At 45.5% G+C, this 18,819-nt stretch overlaps 1 protein-coding gene across 4 annotated transcripts in view; it reads left to right on the top strand.

Annotated features, from left to right (window-relative positions):
• Window positions 1–18,819, top strand: part of FLNB (filamin B) — a 151,689-nt gene that overhangs the window by 48,880 nt on the left and 83,990 nt on the right. For all 4 annotated transcript variants that reach the window (XM_057554651.1, XM_057554654.1, XM_057554653.1 and 1 more), the window contains exons 2-4: window positions 7,810–8,058; window positions 10,293–10,390; window positions 12,814–12,961. In XM_057554651.1, the coding sequence (XP_057410634.1) occupies window positions 7,810–8,058; window positions 10,293–10,390; window positions 12,814–12,961 (495 nt within the window). The remainder of the gene's footprint in view (window positions 1–7,809; window positions 8,059–10,292; window positions 10,391–12,813; window positions 12,962–18,819) is intronic.

Here is an 18,819-nt window from a genome sequence, read left to right as displayed (position 1 = left end):
ACTGATAGAAATACGAATAGGCCCATGTGACTTAAGGTCTTCAAGGCCCAGAACATCCTCTTATTATGGTTAAACTGGCATAACGAAGAGATTTTTAGAAAAATACAGTGGCTTTTTTCAGGCTTAAGGTTGGCGGGGCACCCTATTCTGGGACCCAGGTTCCTTCCATCACCTTGCCTGGCCTCTTTTAGGACCGGTCACAGCTCAGTGACTGCAGTGCCAGGCACTCTGGCTGGCTGTTGTGGGGAGAGTGCTCAGAGGAGGCCCACCCACTGCCCAAGGCCACGTGGTGGCACACTTCCTTCTGCTGTCCACTGGTGAGGCAACCGCACCACCGAACTGGGGAGACTGCGGGGCCATCTTGCAGGAAGCCACATGCCTGGGAGAAGGGGAGGGAGCGTTTTAGTGGCTAGAGAGTAGACTTTGCCATGGTATCCTTTAGTCATTAGAGGTGTGAGTCACCTGGTTAGAAAAGTCTGTCTTGTCCTCTTTAGCCCTTTGTTGGTTCCAGGCCCTGGAGAGAAGCCCTGAGCTGGAGGGGTAGGGGCAGGGGTATGTGTGGAGAAGTCAGCCTGGCCCCCTTCATCCTGCCAAGGGGTCAAAGTGCACAGTTCATCCTCTGCTGTGTGGATGCAAGGACTGTTGCACCCCCAGAAATGTGAGTTCCGTTCTGGGCAGCCGACTGAGATGGTCTTCTGCATGACCTCGGGAACAAGTGACATCTGGGCTTGTTTGTTTTTTTTTTTTTTAATAAACTTATTTATTTTATTTATTTATTTTTGACTGTGTTGGGTCTTTGTTGCTGCGCGCAGGCTTTCTCTAGTTGCGGCGAGCGGGGGCTACTCTTCGTTGCAGTGCACGGGCTTCTCATTGCAGTGGCTTCTCTCGTTGTGGAGCACGGGCTCTAGGCATGCAGGCTTCAGTAGTTGCGGCACGCGGGCTCAGTAGTTGTGACTTGTGGGCTCTAGAGCGCAGTCTCAGTAGTTGTGGCGCATGGGCTTAGTTGCTCCGTGGCATGTGGGATCTTCCCGGACCAGGGCTCGAACCCGTGTCCCCCTCATTGGTAGGCGGATTCTCAACCACTGCGCCACCAGGGAGGCCCCTGGGCTTGGTTTTTTGTTTTTTGTTTAAATAAAATGTATGTATGTATGTATGTATGTATGTATTTATTTATTTAGGGCTGCGGTGGGTCTTCGTTGTTGCACACGGGCTTTCTCTAGCTGCTGTGAGCAGGGGCTACTCTTCGTTGCGGTGCGCGGGCTTCTCATTGCAGTGGCTTCTCTTATTGCAGAGCACGGGCTCTAGGCACGTGGGCTTCAGTAGTTGTGGCACGCAGGCTCCGTAGTTGTGGTACACGGGCTTAGCTGCTCTGTGGCATGTGGGATCTTCCCGGACCAGGGCTCAATCCTGTGTCCCCTGCATTGGCAGGTGGATTCTTAACCACTGCGCCACCAGGGAAGTCCCTGGGCTTTGTTTTGACTGAGAAACAGAGGAAAGTGGTAAACTGTCTCCTTTCAGTTCAGGGTGCCCTCTTGGCTGATAGTTCAGCCATAGTTTGTTCAGCTTGGGAAAGGAGGCAGGGCGGAGGGAAACTGCCAAGCTGACCTGGGATGTCAGTGAGCACCAGGCTGCCGCGTGGTGCTGGGCCAGGTGATGTGAGCGCTGCAGTGCGCGGTTACCTTGGGGCAGCTCTGCACGGGACGCTGCAAACAATCGATGCTGACGGGAAGCCCCAGCGCAAACTTGCAGGTCACCACCTGTCACTGCTAAGCTTTCATTTTACCTTCTGCCTTTGCCTTGTTGTCTCAATGTTGACAAAAGCATGTTGAAGTCACTGGTGGTAAGAATAATAGTAACAATACCAGCATTTAACAAAAACTGACTGAGTGGGGGTCTGAGTGCTGGAGATGTGTTATCGTACTTAGTCTTCCCAGCAGCCCTGTGCTCCTGTTCCAACATTATCCTTGACTTATAGGCACCCAGGGGTTGGATGGCTTGGCCAGGGTCCTACAACCGGTGTGGTGGCGCGGAGCCCATACCTGCAGAGCCTGCACCTTAATGACCTCACCTCTCCCGCCTGCCCTCTGTGCCACATGCTGTGTTGCCTGCTGGGGGTGCGGAGGTGACCACAGTCTGGAGCAGTTTAAACCCTGTCGGAAAGGGCTGTGCGTGTACTTTTTGCATACACTCTACACAGGCAGCACCGCCCCTCATAGAGCACCTGGAGCTCAGCAGGCAGGGACGTGTGCCTGTGCCAGCCTGCCCACCAAACAGCCAGGTGTCCAGGCTGCGGGATCAGCGGGAAGCTCAATGGTCCGTTTCTGCCTTTGCGCAGCTGACACCTTGAGCAGAGGAGGCAGACATGACAGGTGATTATTTAAAGTTTTTTTTCTGGCCGTGCCACTCGGCTTGCGGGATCTTAGTTCCCGGACCGGGGACTGAACCCAGGCTACAGCAGTGAAAGCGCCAAGTCCTAACCACTGGGCCACCGGGGAATTCCCGATAGGTGATTATTTAAGCACAGCTGTAGTTACACTGAAAGAAGGAGGGTACACAGCCTCGAAGGGGCACTTAATAGGGGACCTGTTCTAGTTTTGCAGAGTTGGATGTAGAAGAGGCATTAGCCAGCTGGGGAGAGAGTTCTGGGCCAAGTGGGCTGAGGCCAGGGATCAAGGATGAGCCTGGGGCAAGGTGAAGCTTGGAAGTCAAGGAGGGCCAGACCCTTGGCTCACGTGGGCAGCTCTTTGTACCATATTCTCTTTCAGGAGGGTCCTGATAAATTATCAGTAGTTTTGCTCCTGGGCAGTTCTTTGTTCCTCTCTGGGGGTCTCAGGCCTAACCTCTGGAATGAATTGCTTGATTCAGAGAAGTGACATATTGAACATTTTATCCTCCCATGAATTCACAAGGTACTTTCTCACCTTTTGTTTCCTGCTTGCGTACAAACTGGGAATAAAGCCTCTGGGCTTCTGGTTCTAGGAAAGAGTGGCACATGGCAGGTACTCAGATATTAGGTGAATGAGAAAGGGAGGGAAGGGGGTAATTAAGCGCCTGCTGTGTGCCAGGCAGTGTGCTTGGCTATTAGGATTTCCTAGCCCACCTACTGCTTACAGCAGCCCTGTGAAGGAGATGACTATGAATATTCCCATTTGGTAAACAAGGAGAAATGAGGCTCAGTGAGGATGAGCAGATTGTAAAGCGGCACACCTAGTTGAGCTGCCGGTTTCAGAGTCCGTTCTTGCGACCAGTCTGCCACACTGCCTCTCAGAGGGTAACAGAGAGAGGACAGGGAGCAGGGTGTGTAGCAGCCTGTCCCCCAGGCGGCCAAGTCATAGTGCAGAGTATGGCCTTGGTGGCTTGTCCCCAAGCACACTGGAAGTTTTCCTGAAACTCCTACCTCTCCTGGATTCCTGCAGCCACATGTTGGCTGCTTCTGACCCAGCAGCCAGCTGCAATATGACCTGCTGTCCTTAGCCAGGAGAGCAAAAATGAGGGATGGTGTCCCCCCAGGCCTCTTCTCCCAGGCCCCCAACCCCTGACACCCTGGCAACAGCCAGGAGAGAAGGTTCACCCCGTGAACGGAGTAGGAGCGCCCATGGTTGCGTGGGTCCAGCCCTCCTGGTAAAAGTAGGGAGAGGTAAAAGATCACCATCTCTCTTACCTGGTGGGGAACTTGTCCACAAAGGAGATGTTTCTAAGATGCTGCTGAAGATTGCCCAGAAGCAGCTGGTTTCCACCCCCATACTTGCACCCATTCCAGAATGCTGCTTAACAGGACTGGGAAACTCATGTGCTGAAATGATGTGAAAACACCCCATCCTAGAATTTGTAATAGCTTGAATTAACTTTCTAGCTATTGGCGGGGGCTGGGGGGGGGAAAGCCATTGCCCTCACTTGTATGCAACTTGGGCTAATTTTAAGTAGTTCCAGAAGGTGTGTGTGGTTTGAGGGCCAGTGTTGTCTGGAGCCAGGACCAGTTACATGGGGACTGTGATTGGTTGAATTTGAGGAGGAGAAGCTTGTGGCCAGATTCCAGCCCACTGACAATCTAAGCAGATTCTAGGAGGTCGGGCAGGCATGGTGGGCGTTGGCTTATTTTATTCCTGAAAGAGGCTCTCAGTAACTCAGGAGGTGGAATCCTGCGGAGAGGCTTCCCGCTGACCTGGCCTTTTCCTCCTTCCGTCTCTGCTCCATGTTTACACTCGACATAAACATCACAGAGCACGCTCACGGCTGCAAATTCTGTAGTCTGCTGTGATGGTTGCACACGGACATTGTGATGCTGTGTAGCATTTCATTTTCAAGGCTCGGGGAGCCTCCTACTTCATATGGGTGGGAATGGGGAGGCCTTTTGGGCAAGTCGCCATCTTTTTATTGTTCCAAGAGCTTGGTGAAGCATTTGAACTTTCACCTGTCAAAATCACTTTTGGAATGAGGACAGCTTCTTAGAATAGCAGAATGAAAGTATCATTTATCCCAATGAGACCTTAATGGGGGCTTTCCCGTTTGGACACCCACCTTGAATTCATTGGAAACAGAAGTTCTGGGCATTGTATGTTTCATAAATTTGGCTCAGACATTTACTGGGTCATATTTCCCCCAAATCTTTTTGAAAAAGATTCATGTCTCATTCCTTTAAACCAACATGTGTAAGCTGGGTAAAAATAGAGCAAACTGGTTTCACGTTTTGATTTATGGACGAAATCTGCAAGCTTCCCTTCGAAAAGCATTTAAAACATAACTCAGGGAAGTTTGAGCTTTGCAGACTGATGCCTGTGGCTGGATGAGACTCTGACCTGTTCAGATTCTGCCTGGTGCAAGACCAGACGTGGCCAGGTCCACCCCTTACCCGGATTAGCAATAAGCAGGCACACGCTCTGCTTCTCCCCCCATCTCCCCATACCCTTCTGAAGATTGCTCTTCTCCCCTTAGGCTGAAAAAAGGAAACTGGCATGGAAAATGGTTTGACGTGGAATTTTTTTTACCAGCGGTAGGTAGTAACTCAGTAATCAATAGCACTTTAAAGACACACTCGTAACAGGACATCTAATCCTAAAATTTCAGGCACGGTCAAGGACTGTCAGCTGGTCTAGCAGAATGAATTCCTTGGATACCTGTATTCTGTGCAGGGGTTCAATGTTTCGTGTACATCACTACTCCTTTGACCACAGGACCTCAGAAGCAGTGCTGGCTTCATGGTTGCACAACCTGGGCAGCTATACAGAGCCCTGTGCTCAGGGGGGTTCTGTGTGCTTGGTTTAATGCTCTGCTGTTGCCGTCTTGAAATTCTTAATACTTTTTGGACAAGGAATCCTGTATTTTCTTTTTTCTTTTTTTAAATTAATTAATTATTTATTTATTTTATTTATTTATGGCTGTGTTGGGTCTTCGTTTCTGGGCGAGGGCTCTCTCCAGCTGTGGCAAGTGGGGGCCACTCCTCATCGCGGTGCACGGGCCTCTCACCATCGCGGCCTCTCCTGTTGCGGAGCACAGGCTCCAGACGCGCAGGCTCAGCAGTTGTGGCACACGGGCTTAGTTGCTCCGCGGCATGTGGGATCTTCCCAGACCAGGGCTCGAACCCATGTCTCCTCCATTGGCAGGCAGACTCAACCACTGTGCCACCAGGGAAGCCCGGAATCCTGTATTTTCATTTGTCACTGGGCCCCGTGAGTTATGCAGACAGTCCTGCTTACAAGTTAGTTATACAGTTCATTATGGGCGCCTTAACTTTGAATGAGGATTGCTCGAATTTAGTGTGTCTGACCGGCCAGTTCATGATAATCTTTACGCTGTCCAGTTTTACGTGATCAAGTTTTGTTATGACTGACCTGCAACTGTGAAATTACCTTTGATTTCTGTGGGTTTGGGTGTGAGCTTTTAGGAGGTTTTTTTTTTTCTTATAAGAGGACATAACAGTAAACAGGTTGATTAAAAAAAAAAAAGCCCCACCCTTTCAGTATTGAATGGCATGCCATTTACTCCTTAACGGCATGTGAGTTTATTTTTCATGTGGTTGTAGCTGGGTTTCATTAAGTGCAGTTTGACGTGTGTTTAACCAACATTCAGGTGGCTTGCGGTGGGTGGGTGGGTGGGAGGGAGGGACAGGGCGTGGGGAGCTGCAGGATGAAGAAGGCTCAGTTACTCCCCAGCAGGAGCTCGCAGCCCTGGAGTGGGGTGGGGGGGAGGCTGAGGAATGAATGGTTGTTTTCATGAGAGGACCCCGGTGTGGTTACACAGAGGCTGGTGGGAGTGAAGGACACCATCTGTTAGATCTGGCCCTTGAATGATGATGTGGGGTTTGTCCTGCAGGAGGATGGGGTGAAGGGCCTTGTCATCATAGGGAATACAGAAGAGGTGGAGAAGTCCAGGGGGTTCATAGCAAGATGTGCTCCAGGAGTGGGGAGTCTGGAATGTGGAGTGTGGTGGGTGGCAGTGACAAGGGTGGAAAAGCAGGCCGGGTGGAGGTTGTGTAGGTCTCTCAAGGTGCTACATGTCTAAAGAGTTTAACTCTGGGCGGCAGGGACCATTGGTGAATTGGGAAGCGCTGGGGTACCTGACTAGAAGGATGGTTCTCAGGTTATGTGAACAATGATGGAGCTTCATGGCTGTTGAGGAAGCAGAGAGGGGAGGAAGGGCCACATATTTTGGGGGAGAGTGTAGAAAAGGATTTGCCAAGAGGTAGGGAGAGAATTGTGGGAACTGTGCCAGGGCTTTGGAGGAGGAGTCTAAGGTGATTCTGACATTTTCACTTTGAGGTCCTGGCAGAATGGGGGGGTTGTAACAAAGGTTGTTTGGTGGGGAAAGGGTGTAGGAAGTGGAGAGACAGACAGAAAGACAGATATCTTGGAGATAATGTTTGAATTTTGATGGGTGTAGATGGAGGTTGGAAACAGGACAGAGAGCCACAGGGAAGCCAAGGGGAGTGGGAAGTAGACACCAGTGGCAGTGAGAGTTCCAGAAGGGGCTGGCCAGTGGCAGGGCATGTCCTGTTAAGCTGGGGGATGACTAGAAAAGGGGCCATGCCTTTGGCCAGTCACTTATCCTCCTGGCAACACTTTGCCCAATTAGATTAGCTTAACTGTTAGTTAAGCTAACTAACAGTCTTCTTTTATGAATGACTAACTTGTCAGAGAAGTGAGATGAAAATGATTGATAACACCCAGTATTTGTGAGATCTGAGAGAAAATGACCTCTTAAACATGTAGATGGGGGTGTAAACAGAAACAACTTTTTATAGGGAAAAGATATCTAGGACATAGTGATTAGTGAAAAGAAAGATTTCAAGACTGATCATATAGTATAATACAAATTATATTATTGTATAATATACAATAATAATAATATACAATAATTTATAGTATAATATAAATTCCGGTAGCAAACACTTACACATATGTGTGCACACAATCTGGTAGACAGTATACTGCCAGGTTAACAGGTGGTTGTCTCTGGAATGCAGCCACCTCTTGTTATTGTCTATATTTCTGAAACAACTTCTTGAAATTAAAAAAAAAACTCTTTTTATTATGGAAAATTTCAAACGCATGTAAAAATAGAGACAGTGGAATAATGCGTTTTCATGGACTTATAATCCAATGACACCGGTTAACAACGTTTTGAAATCTTGTTTCATCTCTTCGCATCCTTAAGTGTTTTGAAGCAAATGCCAGCATTGCATCCCTTCACTCTCATATGGCTCAGTGTGGTTCTCTAACAAACAGTTGAGGACTCCATTTACTTTCTTACAAAGAGTGTGATTCACACCTGTGCAACCCAGAGGCTTGACCAGGCCTGTGTCTCTCTGCTCAGACAGCAAAGCCATCGTGGATGGGAACCTGAAGCTCATCTTGGGCCTGGTGTGGACGCTGATCCTCCACTACTCCATCTCCATGCCTGTGTGGGAGGACGAAGGGGACGACGACGCCAAGAAGCAGACGCCAAAGCAGAGGCTGCTGGGGTGGATTCAGAACAAGATCCCCTACTTGCCCATCACCAACTTTAACCAGAACTGGCAAGATGGCAAAGCCCTGGGAGCCCTGGTAGACAGCTGTGCTCCAGGTAAGTGCCTGTGGCTGCCTGAGCCATCCCTTCCGGAGGGGTGGGGGATGTGGACCCCTAAACCTCTTGGTTTTTGGTGGGAAAGCTAGGTTTGCTGTGATTGGTGTGTTTCTCTTGGTTTTTAGCCCATTGTAAGGTAACTAAAGGAACTAAAAATGCCTCCGTTTGCCTTTCTGATGGCAGGTCTTCTAGGCCCATCCATAGACTTGTTTGAGCATTGAATTATTTACCCAAATTCTGAATGAAGGCCTTCATGCTTGGAGCAGAACTTGAGTTTGGCTTCCAGACCCCAAGTCCTGCTTCTTCTCCCTCTTTCCACAGTTGGTGCCTAGTTTCCCACTGGCTTCAGCATGTGCCCTATTAGGTGGTTTGGCATGAAAATCTAAAAACTTTTATTGAGTGGAAAGTACCGGTCTTTGTCAACCACTGGGTTGACCATATATGGCTTTCTCCGCCCTTTTCTTTCTGCATTGCTGTGAAATAGTGCTTGGTCAGGATCCAGTTGGAGCCTTTTCCACCCTTGATGGGCTCCTCTTTTCTGAGTGGTTGAATGTACACCAAGGTAGTAATTATCCTTACTGGAGGGTTTAGATTGATGGGTAGAGTTTGCTGATACACTCTCAGTAGAAAAACCAGAGCCTGTGTTTATGTGCACCTCCAAAATTGTTTTTAATAAAAAATCTGCCCTAATAATCATATTTTCCATTTACTGATTGCTCTGTATATGCTGAGCACATTGATATTAAGTAAGCTAGTGGTTCTCAACACTCTCAACTAGCTGGTGTCAACTGGATAGGGAAGGAGGGCTGGCCCTAGGCCCCAGTCTTCCTTGAGAGCCTGTAAGCTGGTGTCATCCAGAAGTAACTCAAAGCTCAGCATTAGTTCATTTCCCAGTGCCCTCTTTCTTGCTTCCATGCAAAGACACATTTTAGGGTGCCTCTTTCCAGTTTAAACCTGGGGATTTTTACTCCAGCCCTATACTTCTTGTGGTTACAAAGGTTTTTGAGATAATTCTAGGTTTAGGCCTTTGAGCAAGTGAATGTTGTAAGTACACAGGATGCTAGTTCAGTCTTTTAGATACATCCAGGATTGGGATTGTGATATTGTAACTTACAATACGAAATATATGTTTGGTCTTTGTCCCCTTTCCTGGCACAGAGCTCCTAAAACCCTTGGAATTTACTAAGCGAAAAGAGCTGTGGTAGTGGTGTCGTTCAGCCATGCCTGAGCTTGTTAATGAGGTGACTTTTGGAATGCCCCAAAGGATGGGGGCTGGATGTCGGGGGAACCAATCAGTGATTAGAGGGTTGGAACTTTCTCCCCTGTCCCCTGACCTCCAGGAAGGGGAAAGGGGATAGAGGTTGAGTTAACCACTAATGGCAGGTGATTTAATCAGTCCAGCCTGTGTAATGAAGCCTCCATAAAAATCCCTGAGCTACGGGGTTTGGGGAGCTTCCAGTTGGTGAACATGTGGTGGTCCTGGGGGTGGGGGTGTGTGCCTGAAAGGACATGGAAGCTCCTTGCCCCTTCTCACACCTTGCCTTATGCATCTCTTCCATTTAGTAAAATCCTTTTATAGTAAACCAGTGACCCAGTAAGTAAACTGTTTTCCTGAGATCTGTGAGCCACTCTAGGAAACAATCCAACCTGAGGAGGGGGTTGTAGGAACCTCTGATTAGTAGCTGGTTGGTCAGAAGCCCAGGTGACAAACCTGGATTTGTGATTGGGCTCTGAAGTTGGGGTTGGGGGAGTCGTGTGGGACTGAGCCCTTAGCCTGTGGGTTCTGATGCTGTTTCCAGGTAGATACTGTCAGAATTAAGTTAAATCATAGTACACACAGCTGATGTCAACCCCACACAATTGGTGACCAGAGCACAGAAGTGTGAGTGTGATGTGTCCAAAAAATCTCTCCTGCAAAAAGGTACCAGGCCCAAATGGTTTTACAGGCTTTGTTTGTTCATTTATTTACACCACACCCTTAAGGAATGGATAAATTCCTATCTGAATGCAAGAAGATAACAGCCTGAAGAAGAAGTCTCAGCTCACGCAGAATAGTTTCTACCTTGGCATACTCATATCTGTGATACTTTTGGCCCATAAAGCATACAGTTCACTAAGAGTTTTGGAAGAAACTGTTCTCTCAAGAGACTGAGTGAGTTTAGTTTAGGCACCTGGTGTCCTTTAACCTCTTCAGTCTGTTAATACTAACAGCATCTTTTGTGTGATGTTAACAGGTCTGTGCCCAGACTGGGAATCCTGGGATCCACGAAAGCCTGTGGATAATGCACGAGAAGCCATGCAGCAGGCAGATGACTGGCTGGGTGTCCCACAGGTATGTGTAGAAGCATGCGTGTCCCATGAAGCTGTTTCCCCTGATGCTCTGTGGATGCCTTTGGGTCTGGCAGGCAGTCTGACCTCCTCAGTGGTCAGCTTTCAATGAGCATTGTCTGTGGCCGTCTCCCATCTTCCTCAGTTTACCCATATTAATAGGTTCTCATTGACTTAGGTGATTGTAGATCCCCTAAAGATCTTCACTGTCACATGTGACAGATTTTCTAGTATTTTTTTTTAATATTTATTTTATTCATTTATTTATTTATTTGGTTGTGCCTGGTCTTAGTTGCAGCAGGCGGGCTCCTTAGTTGTGGCTCACTGGCTCCTCAGTTGTGGCATGTGAACTCTTAGTTGCGGCATGCATGTGGGATCTAGTTCCCTGACCAGGGATTGAACCTGACCCCCTGCATTGGGAGCGCCGAGTCTTAACCACTGTGCCACCAGGGAAGTCCTGAATTTTCTAGTATTTCTGTTCCAAAGATCACAAAGGCCATGTCTGGATGCCAGACTGCAAATGTAGACCTTAACCATAAGAAATTGCCAATATTTGACCATTTTTAACCTATTAAACATTTTTTTTAAATCCAATATCTTCAAGAAAGTCACTTAGAACTTTTTAAGAAATTTAAACCAGGATAACTCGCCATTAACGGAAAGTGTTTAAGAATTCATATTGCTCATAATCCTAACAAAGGAATATAACAACAGAACTTGGAAATTGAATATGTCTTGGATACCATCTAAGTAGCCACGTTGCTTAGTTGAGGTCCAATCTTCTAAGCCCTTCCAAGGAGTTTAAATAGCAACCCCTGACACCATGACTCCCATGTTCAAATACTCGGTCAAGAAAAGTTGTGGGTAGCCAGTGCCAGGGGATGGATGACCTCATTACAGGCTCCATTAAGGTCTTGAGTTGGTATTCAGAGCTGAGTTCAGTGTATTTGTAACAGGATCCCTTGGGAGGTAGACAATCTTGCCTGTATTTCTTTGGTTTGGTTTTGGCATCATGTCTCTTCTCCTAGGCCCATTCCTTGGCTCTTCCGCCCTCAGGAAGTGGTATGATATGTTTTTCATCTCCCCTTAAACCAAAACCCATCTTCTTTTGGCGTTCATGTGATGTTGGCAGTGTGTAAAGTTGTTGAAGGAGCTGCCTAGGAGAAATGCCAAATCAACATACATCCTACATTTTGCAAAACGTATTGGAGGCGACTGTACAAACCCAAATAGCTGTTGCATTGCTGCAGGCTAATTATCAGAATGTTTCCTCTTTTCTTTTTTATCATGGAGTGGTGGAAGCTGGGTACATATGTTGTTTATCTGCATTTGGTTGACCTGTTCATGAGACAGAGCCTTCTGTTCATCTGAGGAGGAGTGGCTTACCTCTTGGTGGCAGGAGAAGTTTTTGTGCTGTTAAGGGCTGGGTCAGCTGGTGGAACTGGGACTGTGACACCTTCAGGGAGGCCACCTGTCCAGCACAGGTCAAATCTTGCTCCTAAGCTGAATGTCAGGAGAAAATTTCCCCTTTCCTATTTTTTAAATGGCTTTTAATGTATTGAGACCTGTCTTAACTCAGGCTGCTATAACAATACCATTGACTGGGTGGCTTAAACAACAGACATTTATTTCTCAGTTCTAGAGCTTGGGAATTCCAAGATCAAGGTGCCAGGAAATTCACTTCTTGGTGAGGGCTCTCTTCCTGGCTTGCAGACAGCTGCAAACTGCCTTCTGGCTGTGTCCTTACACTGAGGTGGAGAGAGAGTGAGCTCTGGTCTTTCTTCCTCTTCTTATAAGGGCACTAATCCCATCATGGGAGCTCCACCCTCATGATCTCATCTCATCTAGACCTACTTACCCCCAAAGGCCCTACTTCTTAATACCATCACACCAGGGATTAGGGTTTTAACATATGAATTTGGGGAGGACAAAAACATTCAGTGTATTACAAGAGCACATATCTAATATGTCATTGTGTTATCTCTTTTTGGTTTTATTTTTATTTTTTTATTAGTAGCTGAGTCAATAGAAATGCAGACAATGGATAAAAGAGCAAATAAAAAGGCCAGTTTATCTATGCACTTTTTGATAATATGCTTTAATTCCACGTGTTCTTATTTCTTCTTCCTTACTTGATATAGCTTATCTTTTCTGGAAAGAGGAGTGAGTGGCCTTTTTTTTTTTTTCAGGGTGGGGAGGTATGAACCTCTGGAAATTATGTATAGAGTTGTCTGGAGAGGGTCCTCAGCTTCCAAAGGGGATGGTGACACTTCTAAAAGGTTGAAAAAAACAACTGATTTTGGCATGCCAGTTTGATGTAGTTTCACTTTATTGAGAGTAGTGTTTGCTTTAAGAGATTTTTGCAAAAACTTCTGTAGTTGCAAAGTGATATGTTCTGGGTGTTCATCTACCATATCGTTATTCTAGGTCATCACTCCTGAAGAAATTATTCACCCGGATGTGGATGAGCACTCGGTGATGACTTACCTGTCCCAGTTCCCCAAAGCCAAGCTCAAGCCAGGGGCTCCTCTTAAACCGAAACTCAACCCCAAGAAAGCCAGGGCCTATGGCAGAGGTAAGCACTGGTCATGTTGCATTTGAGGCTTGTCCTCTAGTCTTGATTATTGAGAATCAAGACTGTATAGGCTTCATACTTAAAGACACCCCAGGCCTCCTTTGTCAGATGTTTTCTACCTAAAGGTCCATTTGTTTATGACCATCTTTTTCTGCCTTGTGAATTTAGGCTTTCAGAAACGCTGCTGCTTTAATGTGATGGAGACTGATGAGTTTGTTGCTTTGTGACTTGGGTGCAGTAACCCTGGGATGAAGAAAGGACTATTGTTCCCATTTTTCAGATGAGGAATCAGAGGCCCAATCCACAGAGGAAAGGGGAGGTCGGGGTGGAGGGAGGAGGGGGTGGGGGAGGTCCCCCAGATTACCACAGGGGCGTGGGGCAGGAGCTTGGGTCTTCTGGCTGCTGATTCATTTCTCCTTCGGTTATGCTAAAGCTGCTGCAGGTTTCCAGATGCAGTGGGAGCTATTGTTAACCCCTGGCAGATACTTCCTTGCTAAGACATCCTGTTTATGATCTCCCAGCCAGCTGCCAGGAGTGTTCTGCTCAGAACGTTAGAGTGGGTCAAAGGCATTTTGAGGAATTTGGTTTTCTGGTTGGCACCTGACTTAAAGCACATCAGCTTTTTTAAAGAGAACAGTTGCATTTCAGCCCAGTGTGGATTCTGGTAAAGATTAGTACAGCAAGATACAATTTGTTCCCTTTTCTGTGGCAAGGGGGAAGAGTGCATTCTGTTTCTTCATTTTTCATAATTACAGTTAGGATAGCATTTACACACACGAAGTATTTTGTATGTCCTCTCCTAGAATCTACAGTTCTTAACATACTAATGTGGTCTCTCACCCCATGTGTGTATGTGTGTGTGCATGTGTGTGATTGTTGAATTACTTGAAAATAATTTGCTGGCATGGTAACAATTCACTCCTCAGTGCATCAGCCAAGTCTCTTGTAAGAATAGGACATCCTCTTTTGTAACCACAGTATTCACTATCACACATAAGAAAATGAACAGTAATTTTGTAACAACTAATATCCAGTTTATATTCAAATTTCTCTCTTGTCCTACGATTGTCTTTTACAGTTTTTCTCGTTTTACAAACCAAGATCTGATTAAGATTCACTTTCTGTATTTGCTTGTTATTTTACCTTAGACTCTTAATCTAGGATAATTTCCGCTTTCTTGTTTTTTTTTAAAATGACATTGACTTTGTAAACATCCAGAGCTCTTGTCTATCTACTCATTCCCTTTGAAGATAGCATTGCCCTACTTGGCGTCAGCTTAGTCTTTTTTTTTTGGCTGTGCCATGAGGCATGCGGGATCTTAGTTCCCCAACCAGGGGTAGAACCCGTGCCCCCTGCAGTGGAAGCGCGGAGTCTTAACCACTGCACCGCCAAGGAAGTCCCAGCATCAGCTTAGTCTTGAGATGACACACGACCAGGGCAGTGGTGCTGACCGTGTGCTGTTCTCAGCCTCAGTATCCAAGTCCTTCTCATCTGTCTTTTTAGCATGATTTAGACCAGAGGACAGATAGTTCTGGAAGAGACCCACTTGCCATTTGAAGTCCTTTTGGCAATGAGGTGGGGTCTGTGCAATCATTTGTGTTATATGGAGACTGGGGACTTTGTTTGAAGCCCTCCCCCCAATGCAGTCAGTTGAAGGTTGGCATGTCCACACTTGCTTTAAAAGTGCTTCTCTAAGCTATAACCAAAGACGGTGACTGGAATAAGGAATCTGATTTGAAAGGTTATTCTTCCTTAAAGGCAAAAAAGCTGCAAACAGCCAAATCTCCTGTCAACAAAATTGGTCAAATGGATTGAATCTAATCAAGGCATAAAGTGCTTGTTTGCAATAACCTTATCGCTGGCTGTCATGTTTCCCCATTGTTAATGTGAAACCGTTTCCTTTCACGGTGCTGTTTTCTAGAAAATGACCTCTTGCTGCAGCCAAGGAATGTGGCTAGTCATTGCCATTTCCTTCATCTGCCTCTTTGTAAGTTTTATGCACTTAGGTAGGAAACCTATACACACACATATGTATGCATATGTGTGTATTCTTTGCATTTTTTTGTTGTGGTAAAATACGTATAACACAACATTCACTAATTTAACTATTTTTAGATGTACCATTCAGTGTCATTAAGTACATTCATACATTCACTGTGTTGTGAAACCATCACCACTATTCATCTCCAGAATTTTTGCATCTTCCCAAACTGAAACTCTGTATCCATTAAACAGTAACTCTCCATCCCCACCTCCCCCCAGGCCCTGGCAAGCACCGTTCTGCTTTCTGTTTCTATGAATTTGCCAACTCTAGGTACGTCATAAGTGGACTCATACAGTATTTGTCTTTTTGTGTTAGGCTTACTTCATGTAGCGTGGTGTTTTCAAGGTTCATCCACGTTGTTGCATGTACCAAAATTTCATTCCTTTTTAAAGCTAAGTAATACTCCACTGTATACATATTCCACATTTTGTTTATCCATTTTTCTGTCAGTGGACATTTGGGTTGTTCTACCTTTTAGCTATTGTGAATAATACTGCTGTGAACATGGGTATATAAGTATCTGAGTCTCTACTTGCGGTTTTGGGGGTATATACCTAGAAGTGGGTTGCCGGATCATATGGTAATTCTGTGTTTAATTTTTTTTTCTTTTTAAGTAGGAAGACAAAATGGTCATTTTAGGCAGCAGGGCCACATGTGAGGCCACGTGGGCAGCACCTTAGATATTACATTGTCCATGAAGAGACAAGGGGAGGGACAATTTGTTCTCTCCCATGTGGCCACATTGTTTTATTTCTGCCAGCAGAACCAAGGCATAGAGAACATTTCATCTTCTAGTTTCTAAAACTGTCGGTAGGTTTGTTTTATTTTATCTATTGATTTATTTATTTTTATACAATATGTACTCTTTTTTAATTAATTAATTTAGTTACCTATTTTTGGCTGTGCTGGGTCTTCGTTGCTACGTGCGGGCTTTCTCTAGTTGCAGCGAGTGGGGGCTACTCTTTGTTGCGGTGCGCAGGCTTCACATTGTGGTGGCTTCTCTTGTTGCGGAGCACGGGTTCTAGGCGCGCGGGCTTCAGTAGTTGTGGCTCGCAGGCTCAGTAGTTGTGGCCATGGGCTTAGTTGTTCCGTGGCACGTGGCATCTTCCCGGACCAGGGATCGCACCTGCGTCCCCTGCATTGGCAGGCAGATTCTTAACCACTGGACCACCAGGGAAGTCCCTGTTTTATTTTATTTTGGATGTTGATCAGGTTGCAGTTACCAGCCGTTTAGCATTTGCAGATCCATTCACTGAGACCCATTAACTGAAAGGAGAGAGGGCCAGGGTGAGGTAAATCTCCAGCCACAAACAGGTCTTTGTGGTGGGCTCCCTTGTGGAGTTCGGTATGTTGAAAGCGTGCATCCATGAGCTAAGCAGAAACCTTTAATGAAACCTGTGTTCGGTATGAAGCAGTCACTGCATAGTGAGCCCTCAGCACGCTTCGTTCTGAGTAATCCTATGGAAGAGTTGTTTCTCTGCACGGTAAGCATTAGCTCCAAGGGAGCTTACAGAGTGTGGAACGTGGTTCAGCCTCTAACCAACCATGGTTAACCAGGGTAGACAAGCCCAGTCCCCGGCTTTGGACAGTGTGCAGAGTATGTCGTTCCTTAGGCTGTCAGAGTCAGATGGAGCGGATATTTATAAATATTTAAATCTCTTTGTTAAATGACCCAATCATTATGTAAATTTTAAGCAAAAGAAAAATGTAGAGGGACTTCTCTGGTGGTCCAGTGATAAAGAACCTTCCTTCCAATGCAGGGGACGCGGGTTCGATCCCTGGTCAGGGAACTAGGATCCCACATGCCGCAGGGTAACTAAGCCCACGCGCCACAACTAGAGAAAAGCCTGTGCGCCGCAACAAAGATCCTGCATGCCTCAACTAAGACCTGATGCAGCCAAAAATAAATTAAATAAATAATAAATAAATCTTTAGGGACTTCCTGGCGGTGCAGTGTTTAAGAATCCGCCTGCCAGTGCAGGGGACATGGGTTCGAGCCCTGGTCCAGGAAGATCCCACATGCTGCGGAGCAACTAAGCCCGTGTGCCACAACTACTGAGCCTGCGCTCTAGAGTCTGCAAGCCACAACTACTGAAGCCCGTGCACCTAGAGCCCGTGCTCTGCAGCAAGAGAAGCCAGTGCAGTGAGAAGCCCGTACACCACAACCAAAAATAAATTAATTAATTAAATAAATTAAAAAAAAAATTGGAGATGTTTCTCTCCAGCCATTTTTCTATGCTGAAATGAGTTCAGACTCTATATTTTCTTCAATTTGCATTTCTTACCTAACAGGGTATGAACATTATCTTGTTATATAACAATCTATCACCAATTTTTCTTAAACTAGGTTATTTATTGGAAACCTAATATAAATCCAGGTATAGTAACAAATGACCCAATGTCTTCAACAGATTGATGGCTGAAAACTTCCCAAATTTGCCAAAAACATAAACCTACAGATTCAAGAAGCTGAGCTAAACCCAAGCAGGATACACACACACACACACCAAGCCACATCTTAGACAGACTTCAAGAAACTAGACAATACAAGCTTAAAAGCAGCAGGAGAGAAATGACATCTTACGTATGGTGGAAAAATAGAATGACAGATTTCTCATCAAAAATCACAGAGGCCAGAAGGAAGTGACACAACATTTTTCACGTGCTGAAGGAAAAGAATTGTCAACCCAGAATCCTATATCCAGGGATAATATCCTTCAGGAATGAAGTGGAAATAAGACATTCTCAGATAAAGGAAAACTAAAATCATTTGTTATGGGCACATCCCCTAAAAGGATTGGTAAAGGAAATTCTCTGGACAGAAAGGAAACAATGAAAGAAGGAATTTTGGAATAACAGGAAGAGAGAACGTGATAAGCAAAAATATGGATAACTATAACAGACTTTCCTCAAAAACCACAAACTACCAAAACTCAGCCAAGATGAGGTAGATAACCTGCATGGTCCTGTATCCATTAAATAAACCAAATTTGTAATTTGAAAGATCTTGGGAAAGAAATCTCGGCCCAAATGATTTCACTGGAGAATTCTACCATACATGTAAAGAAGCATTAACACCAAATCTACACAATCTCTTCCAGAAAATATGAGAAGGGAATGACTTCCCAATTCATTTTATCAAGCCAGTTTTGCTCTAATAACAAAATCAGACAATGGCAGTGCCAAAAAAGAAACTACAGACTAGTATCACTCATGAGTATAGACGTAAAAGTCCTCAATAAAATCTGAGCAAATAAAATTCAGCAATATTTAGAAAGAATTATATACATCATGACCAAGTAGGGTTTATTCCAGGGATGCAAGGCTGGCTCATTATTAGAGAATCAGTCAACATATATTAACAGGCTAAAGAAGAAAAATCACGTGATCATACCAATTGACACAAAAAACATTTGACAAAATTCAGTGGTCATCCATGATAAGAACTCAGAAAAAAGAGGAATAGAGAAGAACTTCCTCAGTTTGAAATTTGAGTAGCCACCCCAAAAAACCTACAGCTAACATTATAATAGTGAAAACTGAACGTGTTCCCTAAGATTGGGAACAAGGCAAGGGTGTCTATTTTCACCACTGTTTTTCAACATAATGATGCAGATTTTAGCCAGTCTAGTCAGGCAAGAAAAGGAAATAAAAGACGTACATATTGGAGAGCAATAAATAAAATGTCCCTATTTGTAGATGACATGATTGTCTATGTAGAAAACCATAAAAAATCTACCCCCCCCAAAAAAATCTCCTTGAACAAATGAGTTCAGCAGGGTCACAGGATGTTAAGATTGGCGTGTAAAAATCC

The sequence above is a fragment of the Balaenoptera acutorostrata genome, chromosome 10 (assembly GCF_949987535.1).
Source record: "Balaenoptera acutorostrata chromosome 10, mBalAcu1.1, whole genome shotgun sequence".
Classification (NCBI taxonomy): Eukaryota; Metazoa; Chordata; class Mammalia; order Artiodactyla; family Balaenopteridae; genus Balaenoptera; species Balaenoptera acutorostrata.
The sequence above is the reverse complement of the archived record's forward strand: the minus strand, read 5'-3'. Positions and strand labels throughout refer to the sequence as shown.